Source organism: Otolemur garnettii, unplaced genomic scaffold (assembly GCF_000181295.1).
Source record: "Otolemur garnettii isolate 467f Iridium unplaced genomic scaffold, OtoGar3 scaffold00234, whole genome shotgun sequence".
Classification (NCBI taxonomy): Eukaryota; Metazoa; Chordata; class Mammalia; order Primates; family Galagidae; genus Otolemur; species Otolemur garnettii.
This window is the reverse complement of record NW_003852629.1, coordinates 735,793-749,384: the sequence shown is the minus strand read 5'-3', so window position 1 is coordinate 749,384 and position 13,592 is coordinate 735,793. Positions and strand designations below refer to the sequence as shown.

General features: G+C 43.5%; 1 protein-coding gene across 2 annotated transcripts in view; it reads right to left on the bottom strand.

The window, feature by feature from the left end:
* The window catches only part of CHD7 (chromodomain helicase DNA binding protein 7), a 126,417-nt gene that overhangs the window by 12,787 nt on the left and 100,038 nt on the right, over window positions 1–13,592 (bottom strand). For both annotated transcript variants that reach the window (XM_023508262.1, XM_012812956.2), the window contains exons 19-28: window positions 12,053–12,163; window positions 11,758–11,963; window positions 8,477–8,676; window positions 8,128–8,287; window positions 3,897–3,986; window positions 3,348–3,451; window positions 1,886–2,015; window positions 1,414–1,486; window positions 1,199–1,256; window positions 268–496 (exon numbers count right to left, since the gene is read on the bottom strand). In XM_023508262.1, the coding sequence (XP_023364030.1) occupies window positions 268–496; window positions 1,199–1,256; window positions 1,414–1,486; window positions 1,886–2,015; window positions 3,348–3,451; window positions 3,897–3,986; window positions 8,128–8,287; window positions 8,477–8,676; window positions 11,758–11,963; window positions 12,053–12,163 (1,361 nt within the window). The remainder of the gene's footprint in view (window positions 1–267; window positions 497–1,198; window positions 1,257–1,413; window positions 1,487–1,885; window positions 2,016–3,347; window positions 3,452–3,896; window positions 3,987–8,127; window positions 8,288–8,476; window positions 8,677–11,757; window positions 11,964–12,052; window positions 12,164–13,592) is intronic.

Below are 13,592 nucleotides of genomic sequence, written 5' to 3'. Positions count from 1 at the left end.
GTTGGTCACTATATTTGGTAGGATCCCTGTCTCTTTAATAATTTTTTAATTTTTTTTTCTGATCAGGCACTGAATGTTTATTGGGTGGCTTTTCAGTGTTTATTTTTTTGGCTAAGGCCAGGTTTGAACCTGCGCCACCCTCGGTATACAGGGCCAGTGACCTTCTCCTTGAGCCACGGGCGCCGTCCAGGATCCCTGTCTCTTATGGGCCTTTAAGAGTACAGGGGACTGTACCAGGAGTTGAGCAAAAACCCTCAGGAAACTCACTTTTGCCGTTTCTCAGATATAATAGCTTCCCTTTCTGCCTCCAGAGCTCTCACTTCCTCCCGAGGCCGCCGTCTGCGCCGGTCAGTCTTCATTAGGGCCTCTTGCCTCATCTGTTGCCGTTTATAGCTGCGCTGATAGGCAGTAATGAGCCGGCGCAGACGTGTAGTCAGGGTTGAAGTGTTAGGCCAGTAAAGTTGGCCTAACTCAGCATTGCTCTCACTGTGCTTGCCTGGGGAAGTGGAAAGACATTTTTGAAATGCGTAGCTGCAATCTTGCAATACACAAGATTTTTCAACAAACAGGATGACTCATTCACATTCAAATGACAGTGTGGGAAAGGGCATCTCAGAGCCTTTATTTTAAAAATATAAATAAGGGAATAATATTAGTTTGGAAGTTATAAACCATTTCCTTTCTGAGTCCTTAGAGAGGGAAAAATAAGTTTATTTCTCAGCCCTACATAAAGAAGCATACTTTACAACACGAACAACATCATAAGGGTGCTCTCCTATAATGAATACAAAATAATAATCTCGAATATAAAAAATAATTGCACAATTATAGCTTAATTATTTTATATAGGTGAAAGGGTAATATTCTAAATAAACTGGCAATATTTCAGATAAATACTTAGCAAATGCCCCACTCCTAAGAGATGTATTTTAAAGATGCTTGGATTTTTTTACTAATTAGTGTAAAATACAGATAGATCAATAAACTCAAGTTGAAAAAATAGCTCTATCAAGAAATCTGATGTAATAAAAACACAACCATAAGCAAGAATTAAAAATTATTCACAAAAGAGACAGCTCAGTATAGAAGAAATAACATTTTAAGACAGCACCATGGTGAAATGGCTTAAGTCCCTGGGATGTGAGCAACAACTGTAGCACACGTCTGCTCTGCTCTACTGACCTTCCTGGGGCCTCACCTGTGCTGTGGATTTCCATGGATTCTTCCTTATCCTCTAGAGGAGAATTTGCAAATTCCTTGAAAGCAAAGCAAGAAACAGAATTATTTTAATTTGGGGTTTCATTTTGCTTTCTCTTTCAGAGAAAAGGCCATTATCTATAAAGTTTAACAAGTCTTATATAGGTATATAATATTTTAATGACACTATAAAAGCCAATATACTCAAGTTCTTACATCTATTTCATCTTTGAATGGTGTTCTGGTTGGTTTATATTCTGGGTCTTCATCTTCTCTATCAAATTCTCCCCTAGGTAGAACAACAACAAAATGTGTTTAAATTGTACTCATAAGCAAAGGGCTGGAGGTAGGAAAGAGTGATGATCTGCCTAATGCTACTTTTAATTCTGGGTTTAGTATCAAAAGCAACTCTATCAGTATGTCAAACTTGTAGCCATGGCAGGGGACATGGAGGAGTAGAGGGAAGGAGTGGGCAATGCCACTTGAAAAAGACAAACAAGTTTCAGATTAACTAGATAATGTATTTTGCTTCAACAGTCATTATGATATACAAATAGAATATACCAGTGAACATTATTTAAGTTCAAAACAGACATAATACAGTGTGTAGTACAGAATAAGAATTGAATCTGCCAGTAGATGTGATACTGACATAAAGTTTATTCAAATTTTAAAGTGTCCTTCTTACCCATCTCCACCATCTGCTAGCATGTCTGTTCCTCTTTGCTCGGCAGCTATGGCCTTGGCATCGGGCATACCAACTCGTTCCAGGAAGCACAGTGCCGGGTCAGCTCGCATGGAATTGTACTTCTCATAGCCTGTGCCATGCCCACCAGCCCACAGAGGACACACACAGAAACAAAGAAAGGCCACGTCACTATCAGAAACCATAGCGCCACTACAACACAACAAGTTTATTTCTCAGTGAAGATGAACATCTCTGTTGAATTTAAATGGACCTTGTTCTAGTAGAATATTCTGTGGAATGCTATTAGGGGTTCTGTCACACTATAAGGATATTATGAGAACTACCATAAATACTAATAGAAAAACAGGTTCAGAGTAACTCCAAGATGCCTGGGAGGATTTCTGACCCTATTTTTCCCAAGCTCTAATTTTGGTTAACATTTAAAAGCCTTTGTAATGCTCCTTTATGGCCTCTGCAGTGGTACTCTGGGTCCACCCCCCTTCCTCCTCGTGAATAGCTTCAGTCCTGTAGGAACTCACATGGCTGGCTGAAAAAACCCCATATACGTAAGGCCAGCGAACCTGTCTTATTAGGTTTAGGGTGATGCATGTCAGTAAGATGACACTGTTCCCTCTATGGTTTTCGAACTGCAATTTGCTTTTTGACTGCCCAAGTTGACTAGATGGAAAATGGCAGATCCCAACAGTGCACTGCAGGAAAATGATTTTGAGGCTGAGCTCACAAAACGTGGCTGCAGTACATAGGCAGAACAGCACAATTCAATTAGGATGTGTACTACAACACCCTGCTCCTAACTGCTGTAGAGCCGCAAGCCAAACTGTAATCATGAAAGGTTTTATAAGCCATCATTCTCCCCTTTAGTCAGGCTGGGCTGCTGAGAATACCTCCGCGACCTCCAGAGAATTGGGATTATAATCAGGAATCGCTCACTGTATATATCATGCCAGTTCTGCATCCCCAGCCTTTCAAAGTTAACAAGGCTGCATCCCACTCAGGGGAGCCGCAAGTTCTCAGCACTGACATTTGTGAAATATTGCTTGGAACAAAGCCCAGGAGGCACTCGCACAGATTAATAGCAGAGGTTAAGCCCACCGTCCACTTTGACACTGGTTGGCAGAGTTAGCCAGGGAAGCCGTGCTGGAAGCAAAGTTTAGGGAGAGCTATATAGTACAACTTGGCTATTATTAAAACAAATATGGTTTGGGCTTTATTTACAGCCAAGAAAGAAATGTTTTCTTCTCAAATACTCAACAAACATTCAAAAACAGCATCTGATATTTACAGTTCATATTAGATTTTTAGTACAGAAAAATGGTAGACGCCAAGAGTCCTTTGGAACTGTCCTCATTAATATTATGACTTTGGAAAAGAGTATGCAAAGAGTTCTAAATAAAGACCAAGCCATACAGTCAAGATGTATTCAAACAGAAATGTCACTTACCATGTTTGAACACTCCAATTAAGAGGGATTTATCTGCTTCCTTATCCCACCAATCTGTAGGAACTTCAGCATGGAACGGTTCAGGGATCCACACATCAGCTTCACTAGAAAGACAGCATTTATGAGAAATACTAATATTAAAAAAGAATTCCAAGTAGTGAATATGATATATGCACTCACATGCCTTCTCTCCCACAATAAACATCTGAGCACAGTCAGGAGGAACCAACAAAGGTTAAAGAAAGGGCAGAAGTCAGTCGCCCTCTGCCATGACCAGAAGGGAACTTCATCACACAGTATCCCATTTAAAGGTCATCTCACAACACCAGTAAGGTAGTTCACACCTTTTTACAGTATAAACATAAACATAAACAGCCTTTTCCTGATTCTCATCACATCTCCAAGCTCAAAGAATAAACACTGCATTCCAGATACCTAAAGGAGATGAGCTGCTAATGGTTTATGAGGGGTCTGAAACACAATCCGTGTTGTTTTCTGACTCCTCTGATTATCTCGCACAAGTACAGAACAAATGTGTGCCCCACTAACCTTGAGTCAGCACCCTCTAAGATCTTATCTGCCTGGTCTCCTATCACTTCTTGTCTTAGGTAGTACAGCATGCGGACACGCAGCAGGACCCTGGAGAGGAAGACAGAGGGGGAAAAAGTTCTTAACTTCAGGACTGTTTGCCAACAGTGGCTTTTGGCAGCTGCTGCTGTTCATCCATCATCCTGCCAAGGCTGATTAGCCATGCTGTATGGTAGGCTTGAAGCGTGACAGATGGTGGCACATAATCACCTCTGTGTGGTGCTTTCTGCTGGCTTCCAACAGGCCTGCCTGGCAACCGCTCACACTGCACAGAGAGGGCCCGCGCTCGGCCCAGCCCAGGCGCACTTCATTTAGTTCTACCTAGTGCAGCTTGTGAAGTTCAGACACGTACCCTACCATTGCCTCTGAAGTATTGGAGCAAGTTTGTAAACAACTGAGCAGATGGCTTTCAGTAACTGTTCTGCTTCATTATCTCATAAAATTTCCTCAGCTGCTGCCTTAATACCATTTTTGGAAGCACATCAGAAGTTGTAGGAATAAACGAGATATAAAATCTGGTTTTACTACCTTACAATAAACCCTCAATATGGAATGTCAGGTTTTTCAGATTATACAACTTTGCTTCCGTAAAAGGAAGATGGCGACAGGGTGGGGTGGAGGTGTGTCCTCATTCTTTTCCCTTAAGAAACATTAGATATTTTATTCCTTCTAGTTTATATTATTTAGGAACCTAAGTTGTAGCTTAAAAAAAATAATAAAATGTTTAAAAATTAATGTGTTCAATTCGCTGACATTTTTAGTCATGTTCAAGAAATCCATTTTTAAAAACCCTTGGAATTCTAGGAACCAGACTTTTGATCCTGCTTAGAATTCCACAATGGTTAAAACATAATTCTTTCAATAAAGTCCACCTGGTAAGTCCCAAAGGCCTATGTCTACCCCAAATATAGCATCCCCCGCTGGGTAGCCCCTGGTGTGCACTCAGAATTGATACATAAAGACTCCTTTCTTGGCCGTGAAGACACCATAATACGAAGTGCTCCTTCCCTAAAGCTGGAGATCCCACCAACATAAAGGTAACACCTGACAGCCAGTGTCTCACAGTCACTTGCACTGACCCTCTGACCCTCATAATAGCCCCATGACACAGGGAGGCAAGTTACCTTCCATTTTACAAGAGTAAATACTGATCGTAACAGAAAGAGAAGCGACTTAGCCAAGGCCACAGGGTTACCCTGCACATGGGCCAATCAGAACTAGGCCTTCTGACTCTACCATGTCATAGTCTCTCAGGGTGTGGCAACTGTCCTCTAAAACTTAAAAATGACAAGTAGGGGCAGCTTGACCCAAACAGACTCCTCCTAACAGACGATCTCTGATAGGCCTTCCTCCCCACCACAAGCCAACTCAGGGCCACCATGGTTTTGGATGGGCCAAGTGCAGATTGTGAATACCTGAACAAACTCCAGGGTAGGCAATCATTTTGGATAACTCATTTTTATTCTTTTTAAAAATATTTCTTTCTCTTAACTCAGGAGAACCTTAGTGCCACACTGAAATGCAAAGGAAAGGAGACAATCTGGGTCTCCACAGCAGGCATGTTATTTCTTCTCTGGTTAGAGGAGGATTTGAAGGCCACCACCTACTTACATAGGATGCTCAGAAAAGGTGGTTCCAAACAAAATATCCTCTGCCTTTAGTGGATTCTTTATTACGCACAGCAAAACCTGACAGAGTGGCAGGAAGCCTAAAGGTTTCTCCCTCTTTTGCTAAAAGATAAAGATTTCTACTTCAGGAAGAAGTTTGCTAAGAGGAGCACTTATGACTATCACTTTTCTTCCAGAGGAAAAAATTCAAGCCAAGGCAACTGGGAAGCTGAGTTCCCTTGTACTGGCTAGCCACTGAGAGGACAACAAAGATGACGGGACATGGCCTCTGATCCCAAAGAGTTTGCACTCTGTAAATTAGACAGACATGAGTGTTGACCACACATGGCATTGGACTCTCCCCTTTAGTCTGAGACATCTCTCTGTTTTTGTCTCTCATGACCTTGAAACTTAGGAGGAGACGGGGCCAGTAACTTTCTAGGATGTCCTTCAGTGTGGGTCTCATTTTTCATCTTAACAGGCATCAACACTGCCTCACTTTAGATCCTGGTGAGTCTCAGGGCTCACCTACAGGGCCACCTAATTAGTCTCAGAGATGAGCTGGAAGGTACCAACAGTCTTTTTCTGAGACTGGGTGGAAAGACACGTAGAACCCCAAGTTACTTCTCACATACTAATGAGGAAGGGTACCCTACAGGAAATCTGTTATTGACAGGAGGATAGGAAGGGAAATTAAAACCCATCAGCAAGCAGCATCCAGGAGAGGAGCCGGGTCTCTCCCACTGAACTACTTCACTCTGTCTGAATCCAGAACCCAGAAGGCTATTGCCCCCAGGTTGCCCCCATAAACCACAAGGACACAGGAATTTTCTAACAGTGGGTGGTGGGGTAGAATTTTAGGGAGAAATAACCAGTTATTATTATGCCCCTAGCAATAACCAGTTTCTGAGACACCACAATGGTTTGAGGTAATAGATTTGGAAACTCCCTGCAGCCTTATCACAACCCTGAGAAGGTAGACCTCCCAGAACAGGTGGGGAGGGGAACGTCATAGTTGAGGGTTCAAATCTGGCTCTGCCCCTTAACAGGCAGAAAGACCTGAAGTTACTTAAGTCCCAGTTTCCTTGTCATTTAAATGAGGGATAAAACAGCCCTACTCATCTTAGCCAACTCAGATTATAAGGATATAGATAATCCATAGAAAGCATCTGGCATGTGGCCAGTATTATGTGCTCAGACTGTGGTCAATGCTGCTTTTCAAAAGAGAAATATATCTTTATTCATATCTTGCCTCATCCAATTGAGATCTTGTTGCCAAACTCTGAGTGACTCGAGGAAAGTGAGCCCTAAAGAGGTTGAGTAACCTGCCCCAGGTCTCACAAAGCTGGGAAGCGGTGGAGCCGTTTAGTAGTATTGTTGCCTGCACTACTGGTACTCAGCCATGCATACCAAAAAGGAGGAAACAGTCGATGCATGCAGAAGTCGGCCTACTGTGTAGACAAGGAACAGAATGCCAAGCAACCAAATAAACCCAGATTCAACATTCTTCAATTATCAGTTCTATAACTTCTATAATCAGTTATAGAAATAAAGGGAAGAAATCTGATGGTGAGCTCACAGGTAGGAAAAATGGACCCAGCAACTAAAATATTATTGGACAAAAAATAGTCAGCAGAAGTTGGGAACATGTACAGCCCACTGTGTACTCCAACACATACTGGTTAAAAATAAATCAGTCAGGCGGTGCCTGTGGCTCAAAGGAGTAGGGCGCCAGCCCCATATACTGGAGGTGGCGGGTTCAAACCCAGCCCCGGCCAAAAACTGCAAAAAAAAAATCAGTCATCTCCAATGCTCACAGCAGCATTATTAACAACAGACAAAGGTGGAAATAATACAAATGTCCATCAGCAGAAGAATGGACAAACAAAATATGACACACATACAACAGAGTACTACTCAGTCATAAAAAGGAGTGAACTTCTGATCTATGCTACGCCATGAACAAACCTTGGAAACATCACGCTGCATGAAATAAGCCAGACAGAGAAGGGCAAATAATGTATGATTCCATTCATGAGGTGCTCTGAACAGATAAGCTAAAGGAAACAGAGGAGAGATCGGCACTGCCAGGGGCTGGGGTGAGGGGAGAGGGTGGGGTGAAAGTGCTAAGCTACTGCTTGATGGGTACAGAACTCGGGGGATACACAAAAGTTTTAGGTATAGATGATTAGCACACAGCACGGTGACTGTAATTAATGCCAATGAATTATTTATTTACAAATGGTTAAAATGGCAAATATTGAGTTATGTTATCTTTTACCACATTAAAAAATAAGCAGGTAGGCTCTCCTGTGACTTGGCATCATGTTTCAAGAAAAATGGCAAGGCTGTATAAAGACAGTCACTGCACGATTTAATAGTTTTAACGATACGGTTGTTCCTCTGCCTCTGTAGGCGACTGGGCCCAGGACTGCCCTGGACACCAAGTACTGCAGATGCTCACATCCTATAGCTGGCCATCTGTCTCCACAGATTCTGCACTCACAGATAGGAAGGGTTGACTATACATAATTTTTAAGGAATAGTAAGGGAACCGAGCTCTCCACATCCATCCCAAAACCTACTTGTTACAATGATGCTTCAGGTGCTTCTTGTAGCTGTCCTCCTGGAACAGAGCGTCTGGGTTGCAGCTGGCCAGCCAGTCGGCATCCTGCACCACCGGCTGTGTGCTCTGGGCTTTCACCTTCTTTCCCTTCCTTCCCCTCGGCACAGGGGCTGATAAACCTAGAATCATCACCATAATGATAATAGAAGCGTTCGATGCTCTAAATTATAGTGTCAGAGTCAGATATTTTAATGCATGAGGCAAGGAAATACAGGATCTGTGTTATGTCTATTTATCAGCAGGGTGTCACAAAGGATTTTGGTGATTTTCGGTAACCCCATAGTGCACAGAGCATGAAGGAGACCTACCAGAATGATTAACCAAGGCTCGGGTCTGGCCATCCGCTGTGGGGGTGATCAGATCCCAGATGAAACTTTTGATATTCTCATCCCCTCTGTAATGATTCAGACAGTAGACTAGGATGGTTCTGCAGATGGTTTCTACATCTTGCTCAGTGAGTTGACGTTTGTAGCGTCCATGGGAAAGAATGTCTGTCCACCGTCCCCAACTGCAAAAAGCAAATATTCAGCATGCAGATGGTGCCTTTGAGTTTAGATGGGGGCTTTACTTCAATGGTCAGGTACTTGTGTTGAGGAATCCTGGGTCAAAACTAGCAATATTTTACATCAGGTGATAAGAAAACAGTCCAGGATGCAAGAGTTAAAAACACTCCAGCACAGAACAGGCTCTAAATTCACCGCTCCCAAGTGCAAGAATTGAACTGCCACTGAAATAATACCCATGTGGCAAATACTGGCTACCCTAGGCAGATGCAGACTGTGGCAGCAACTTTCAGGACACGAATGTGATCTGTGGGCCTGAAAACTGCATACTTGTCTTCACTGTCATGGTTACTATGATCTGATCCTAACCAACCAACCGAAATACAAGGGACCCAACGTAGGTATGATGACCACAAAATCAAGAATGCAATGCTCAGGAGTACGTGGTTGCATGAATCCACCTCTAAGGGATGCAGTAAAAGACTAATTGGTAAAAGACTCTGAACAACTTTGGGATTCCTTTTGGAATAGCAAGTGATAACCCCAAGTACAAAACAGCCATAGGAAAGATGTTCAGCCACCTTATAGGGCCTCATGTAAAATGGGTGAGAGAAAGGACGAGAGATGGACCGCCTGCCTCATGTTATAATCCCAGGCTAAACAGCACTGTACTGTTTCATCTGGGAGCTGCAGGGTGATATCATACAGCAAATAGGCATGGGAGCAAGAAGCAGCAATGCTGTCTGAGCCATGTCTTCTCCCAGCTGACAGCAGACTGAGCCACCAGGGCAGGGCCTGTGGTACCAAGAGCCCCTCCACTGTCGAATGAGAGCCATGCTGTGAGGAGGATGAGACGTGGCTGCACAGAATGGTATTGGTACAGTGTAATGGTACAGTGCCTCTGTCAGGCCCTGCCTCCCACCCTAGTCTGGTCTCTCGCCACTCCCTGACTCCTGTGAACTCCTTTCTGTTGCTGCAGGTGCAAAGCTGGCCTGCACCTCTAGGCCTCTGGACAAACTCCTCTCTCTGCCAGGAACTCTCTTCTTCTCTCCAACCCCCAAACTCCCTCTTACTCTAGTTGATTCCTCATGCCTATCAAGTTGTGTGCTGTACATATGACCTTCTGTGGAATTCTGTCTTTTACTTCCTAGCCCTGGGAGTGGAGAGAGCACCTGAGCTCTGTTTGACATGCCTCCATGCTCCACAGCAGAGTTCTTCCCTGCCACAGCAGCATCAGCATACACCATCTCTTCTTGGTCACATGCCAGCCTCACAATATGCCTATCTTGCTCAAAGATGTACCCCTAATGTCTGAGGGTATCCCAGGACAATGCCCAGCACACAGGAGGTATTCAAGACATACTGAGCACATAGAGGAGGAGGGAAGGGCTTGAATGGAAGACAAAATGCCCTAAGCATACTGCTTCTCTTCGAGAGTTAGTACTATGTTCCATTCTTAAAGTTACCAACACAATCATCAGCTCTAATCATTAAGTTTAAACATGGCAGCTGGTATGAACATCAAAGGACTTAGGTGGGGAGAGTCTCTGTTCCGTGTAAGAACAAACAGGAGAGGGTGTCCGGCTTTCGCAGGTAAGCAGTAGCACCAAGAAAGCTGTTGAGACATAGGAGGCCTTCTGCTGAATTTCATTCACTCCATAAACAAACATTTATTCAGCACTTACTGTGGGTGTGCTTTCCCTGCACTATGCACTAAGGATAATAGAAAGAGCCCTCTCCCCCTGGAGCTAACAAGTGAGACTCTTGCAGGTGACTCAAAACCCATATACGATGTGATGAGTGTGACGGGAAGTGTAGTCAGATGCTGGTGCAGAGTGCAGGCTGATGCCTGCACGGGTGTCCACAGAAAGCAGATGTGGGGCAGGCATGGTCTCTGTGCCACGACCTGCACGTAGAGGGTTGCACTAAGTAGTAGGAAGAGCCTGTGCAAAGATAGATGAGGCAGAATGTGGTACACTGGAAAAAGTGAGCTGTCTGTTCCAGCAGAAGCTTGGACTATACACGGTAAAGATCCGATGAAAAGACAAATGCCTGAAAGAGCTCTGGATGCCATGTCAACGTAACTTTGTCTTTACTCTGAAACTAATGGCAATCTGTTGGAAAAGATCATCACACACACCAGCAGATCTATAGAAAAAATTTTTAATCTGGGTGGCACCGATGGCTCAAAGGAGTAGGGTGCCAACCCCATATGCTGGAGATGGCGGGTTCAAACCCAGCCATGGCCAAAAATTGCAAAAAAAAAAAAAAATGTTAATGGGAGTTGCCTACATTCCCATAGTCTGCTAGAGAATTCTTACTTACTAATTCAGATACTTACTGAGCACTCTGCCATTCAAAGTACTGTGGTGTGCGATAGTGACTCAGAGATGAATTACACAGGGATCCTGACTTTCTTTCTTTCTTTTTTTTTTTAGGCAGAGTCTCAAGCTGTCACCCTAGGTTGTCATTATTGTTTTAGCCGGCCCATGCCAGGCTTGAACCTGCCAGCCTCGGTGTATGTGGCCAGTGCTCTACCCACTGAGCTATGGGTGCCACTTGGATCCTGAGTTTCTGAAACTTATAGTCCAGCAGGAAGAATATGACAGGTTCATAACATTCAAATGACTGACCACTCATGTTTCAGAGGAGGTGAAAGCTTAACAAGTGAGATTATTGCCTTTGACAATTTTTTATAACAGAAAAATATGAAGAACTCATCAATAGTCCAATTTTATGTAAAGTGAAAAAATTTATAAATTTGAAACTTGATTCTGAGTTATTAATTAACATGTAAAACTTGATGATGAAACTTGATTCTGAGTTATTAATTAATAACATGTAAATTTGGATCTGATGTGATTCCTAAAGGTATAAATAAAGTGACCTCTCCACACCCAGGAGGATTTGACTGACTTGGATCTAAGCATGTTGACCAAAAGACTTCAATGCCCCAGAAAATGCAAAGGCATTAATTTGATTGTGTGAAGAGGAGTCACACAAATATAATTTTTCTGTACCAGCTGGAAATTCTAACCATTGTTAAAAATTTTATAATACCATTCTACAGAATGAGTCTGACTTACCCGTAGACAAGGAGATTTTTCTCCACCCTGAAACACTCGCTCCTTGCGTAGCCCTGTGACTTATCCTGGGGGCGCCGTGGCTTTACACAAGGCTTTTCTTCAGAGTCACTTTCCAAGTCTGAGAACTCCATCAGCTCATCTTCCTTCACTGCACTGTACAGCCTGGTCTGCTTTCTCACTCTGGGAGTGTCAATAACCAGGTTGTTCTAACAAAAGAGCAGATACATTTCAAACTTCTGAAAAAGTGACCCTTGGGTTATACAAGATAGGTGTTTGTATGGGACTTCTCACTTACCCTCCCATTTAAGGCATCAATGTCCAATTCAGCCTTCTTGGCCCACTTTTGCCAGAAATTTGGATCATCCAAGGAAATATCTGTCCTATTTCCAGATGCCACAAAACTGGCCTAAAGGAGAAAAAAATATGCATTACTCTTTTCACAGGCACGCAAAGCTGCCTCTTTGTTTATTCGTTCACTCAAGTTTGTGTGCATTCTCCATGTGACAGATCTATGGTAGATGTGACTAGAATAAAAGGCTGTCCTTCAGACAGCTCACCATCCAGGGGTAGAGACAGACCAGGAAATAAGGATCACACTGAGGCATGACAAGGGACAGGTTATAAAGGTATACAGCACAGGTGCAAGTGACACACGGAAGAGGCACACTGCCAGGAACTGAAAAGAAAGGCTCTTCCAGAAAAGAATGCCTGGACCAGATTTTAAAACACTCATAACACAGGAAAGCATGTGGAAATATTCATGACAAAGAATGTACAGAGGCCCAGAGGAGAGGAAAGGGGTAGAGTATGCAGGGAAGAACAGCCAAAGGTCAAGCTAGAGGGGAAAGGAGAAGCCAGGTCCAGAGCTTTGTATGAGCTGTTAACAGTCTGAATGCTATCCCAAGGGAGCTGTGAGCTATTTTGAAAATGGAAATCACATCAAGATGGACATGACCTCATATCCAAGAGTCACATGTTAAAGAGGTCATACCAATGTCTTGGATCATAGAGGGCAGAACAGGCCACTACAGTAGTTAAGGAAGAAACAACAAAGTGGAAATAAAGAGGAAAGATGAGAGAAAAGGAGATGGTCTAGAAAGACATTCCTTACAAGGTAAATTCAGTGGAGTTAGAATATGGGTGCATAGGAAGCATGAAACAGGAGGAAGCAAGATAAACCTCAGCATCCAACTCTGACATCTGAATGGTGTTACTCAGGTGGACAAACGAGAGAGAGAGCACGTGTGTAAGAGTGTGCATGTGTGAGAGTGTATGAATGAGAACACATGTGAGTGCACGAGTGTGAGTGCATGTGAGTGTATGCATGTGAGTGCATGTGTGAGTGTCCAAGAGTGCACGTGAGTACGTGTGTGAGTGTGCCTGTGTGAGTGTGCGCGTGTGGGCGAGAGTGCGCATGAGTGTGCAAGTGAGTGCGCATGAGTGTGTTGAGTGCATGTGAGTGTGCATGAGTGTATGAAAGTGTGCACTGAGTGTGAGTACACATGTGAGTGTGCATGTTGAGTGCATGTATGAGTGCATGTGAGAATGCATGAGTGTGCGAGTGCTGTGAGAGTGCATGTACATGTGAGTGTGCATGTGTGAGTGTACATGAGCACAACAGAGTGTGCATGAGAGTGGGCATGAGTGCACGTGTGTGAGAGTACGTGTGAGTGTGCGTGTGAGTGCATAAATGAGAGTGCACGTGTGAGAGTGCATATGAGAGTGTACGTGTGAAGAGTGCAGATGAATCAGTGTGCATGAGTGTGTGTGAGAGTGCACATGAGGGCGTGTGAGAGCACATGTGTGAGAGTGCATGAGTGTGTGTGTGAGTGCAC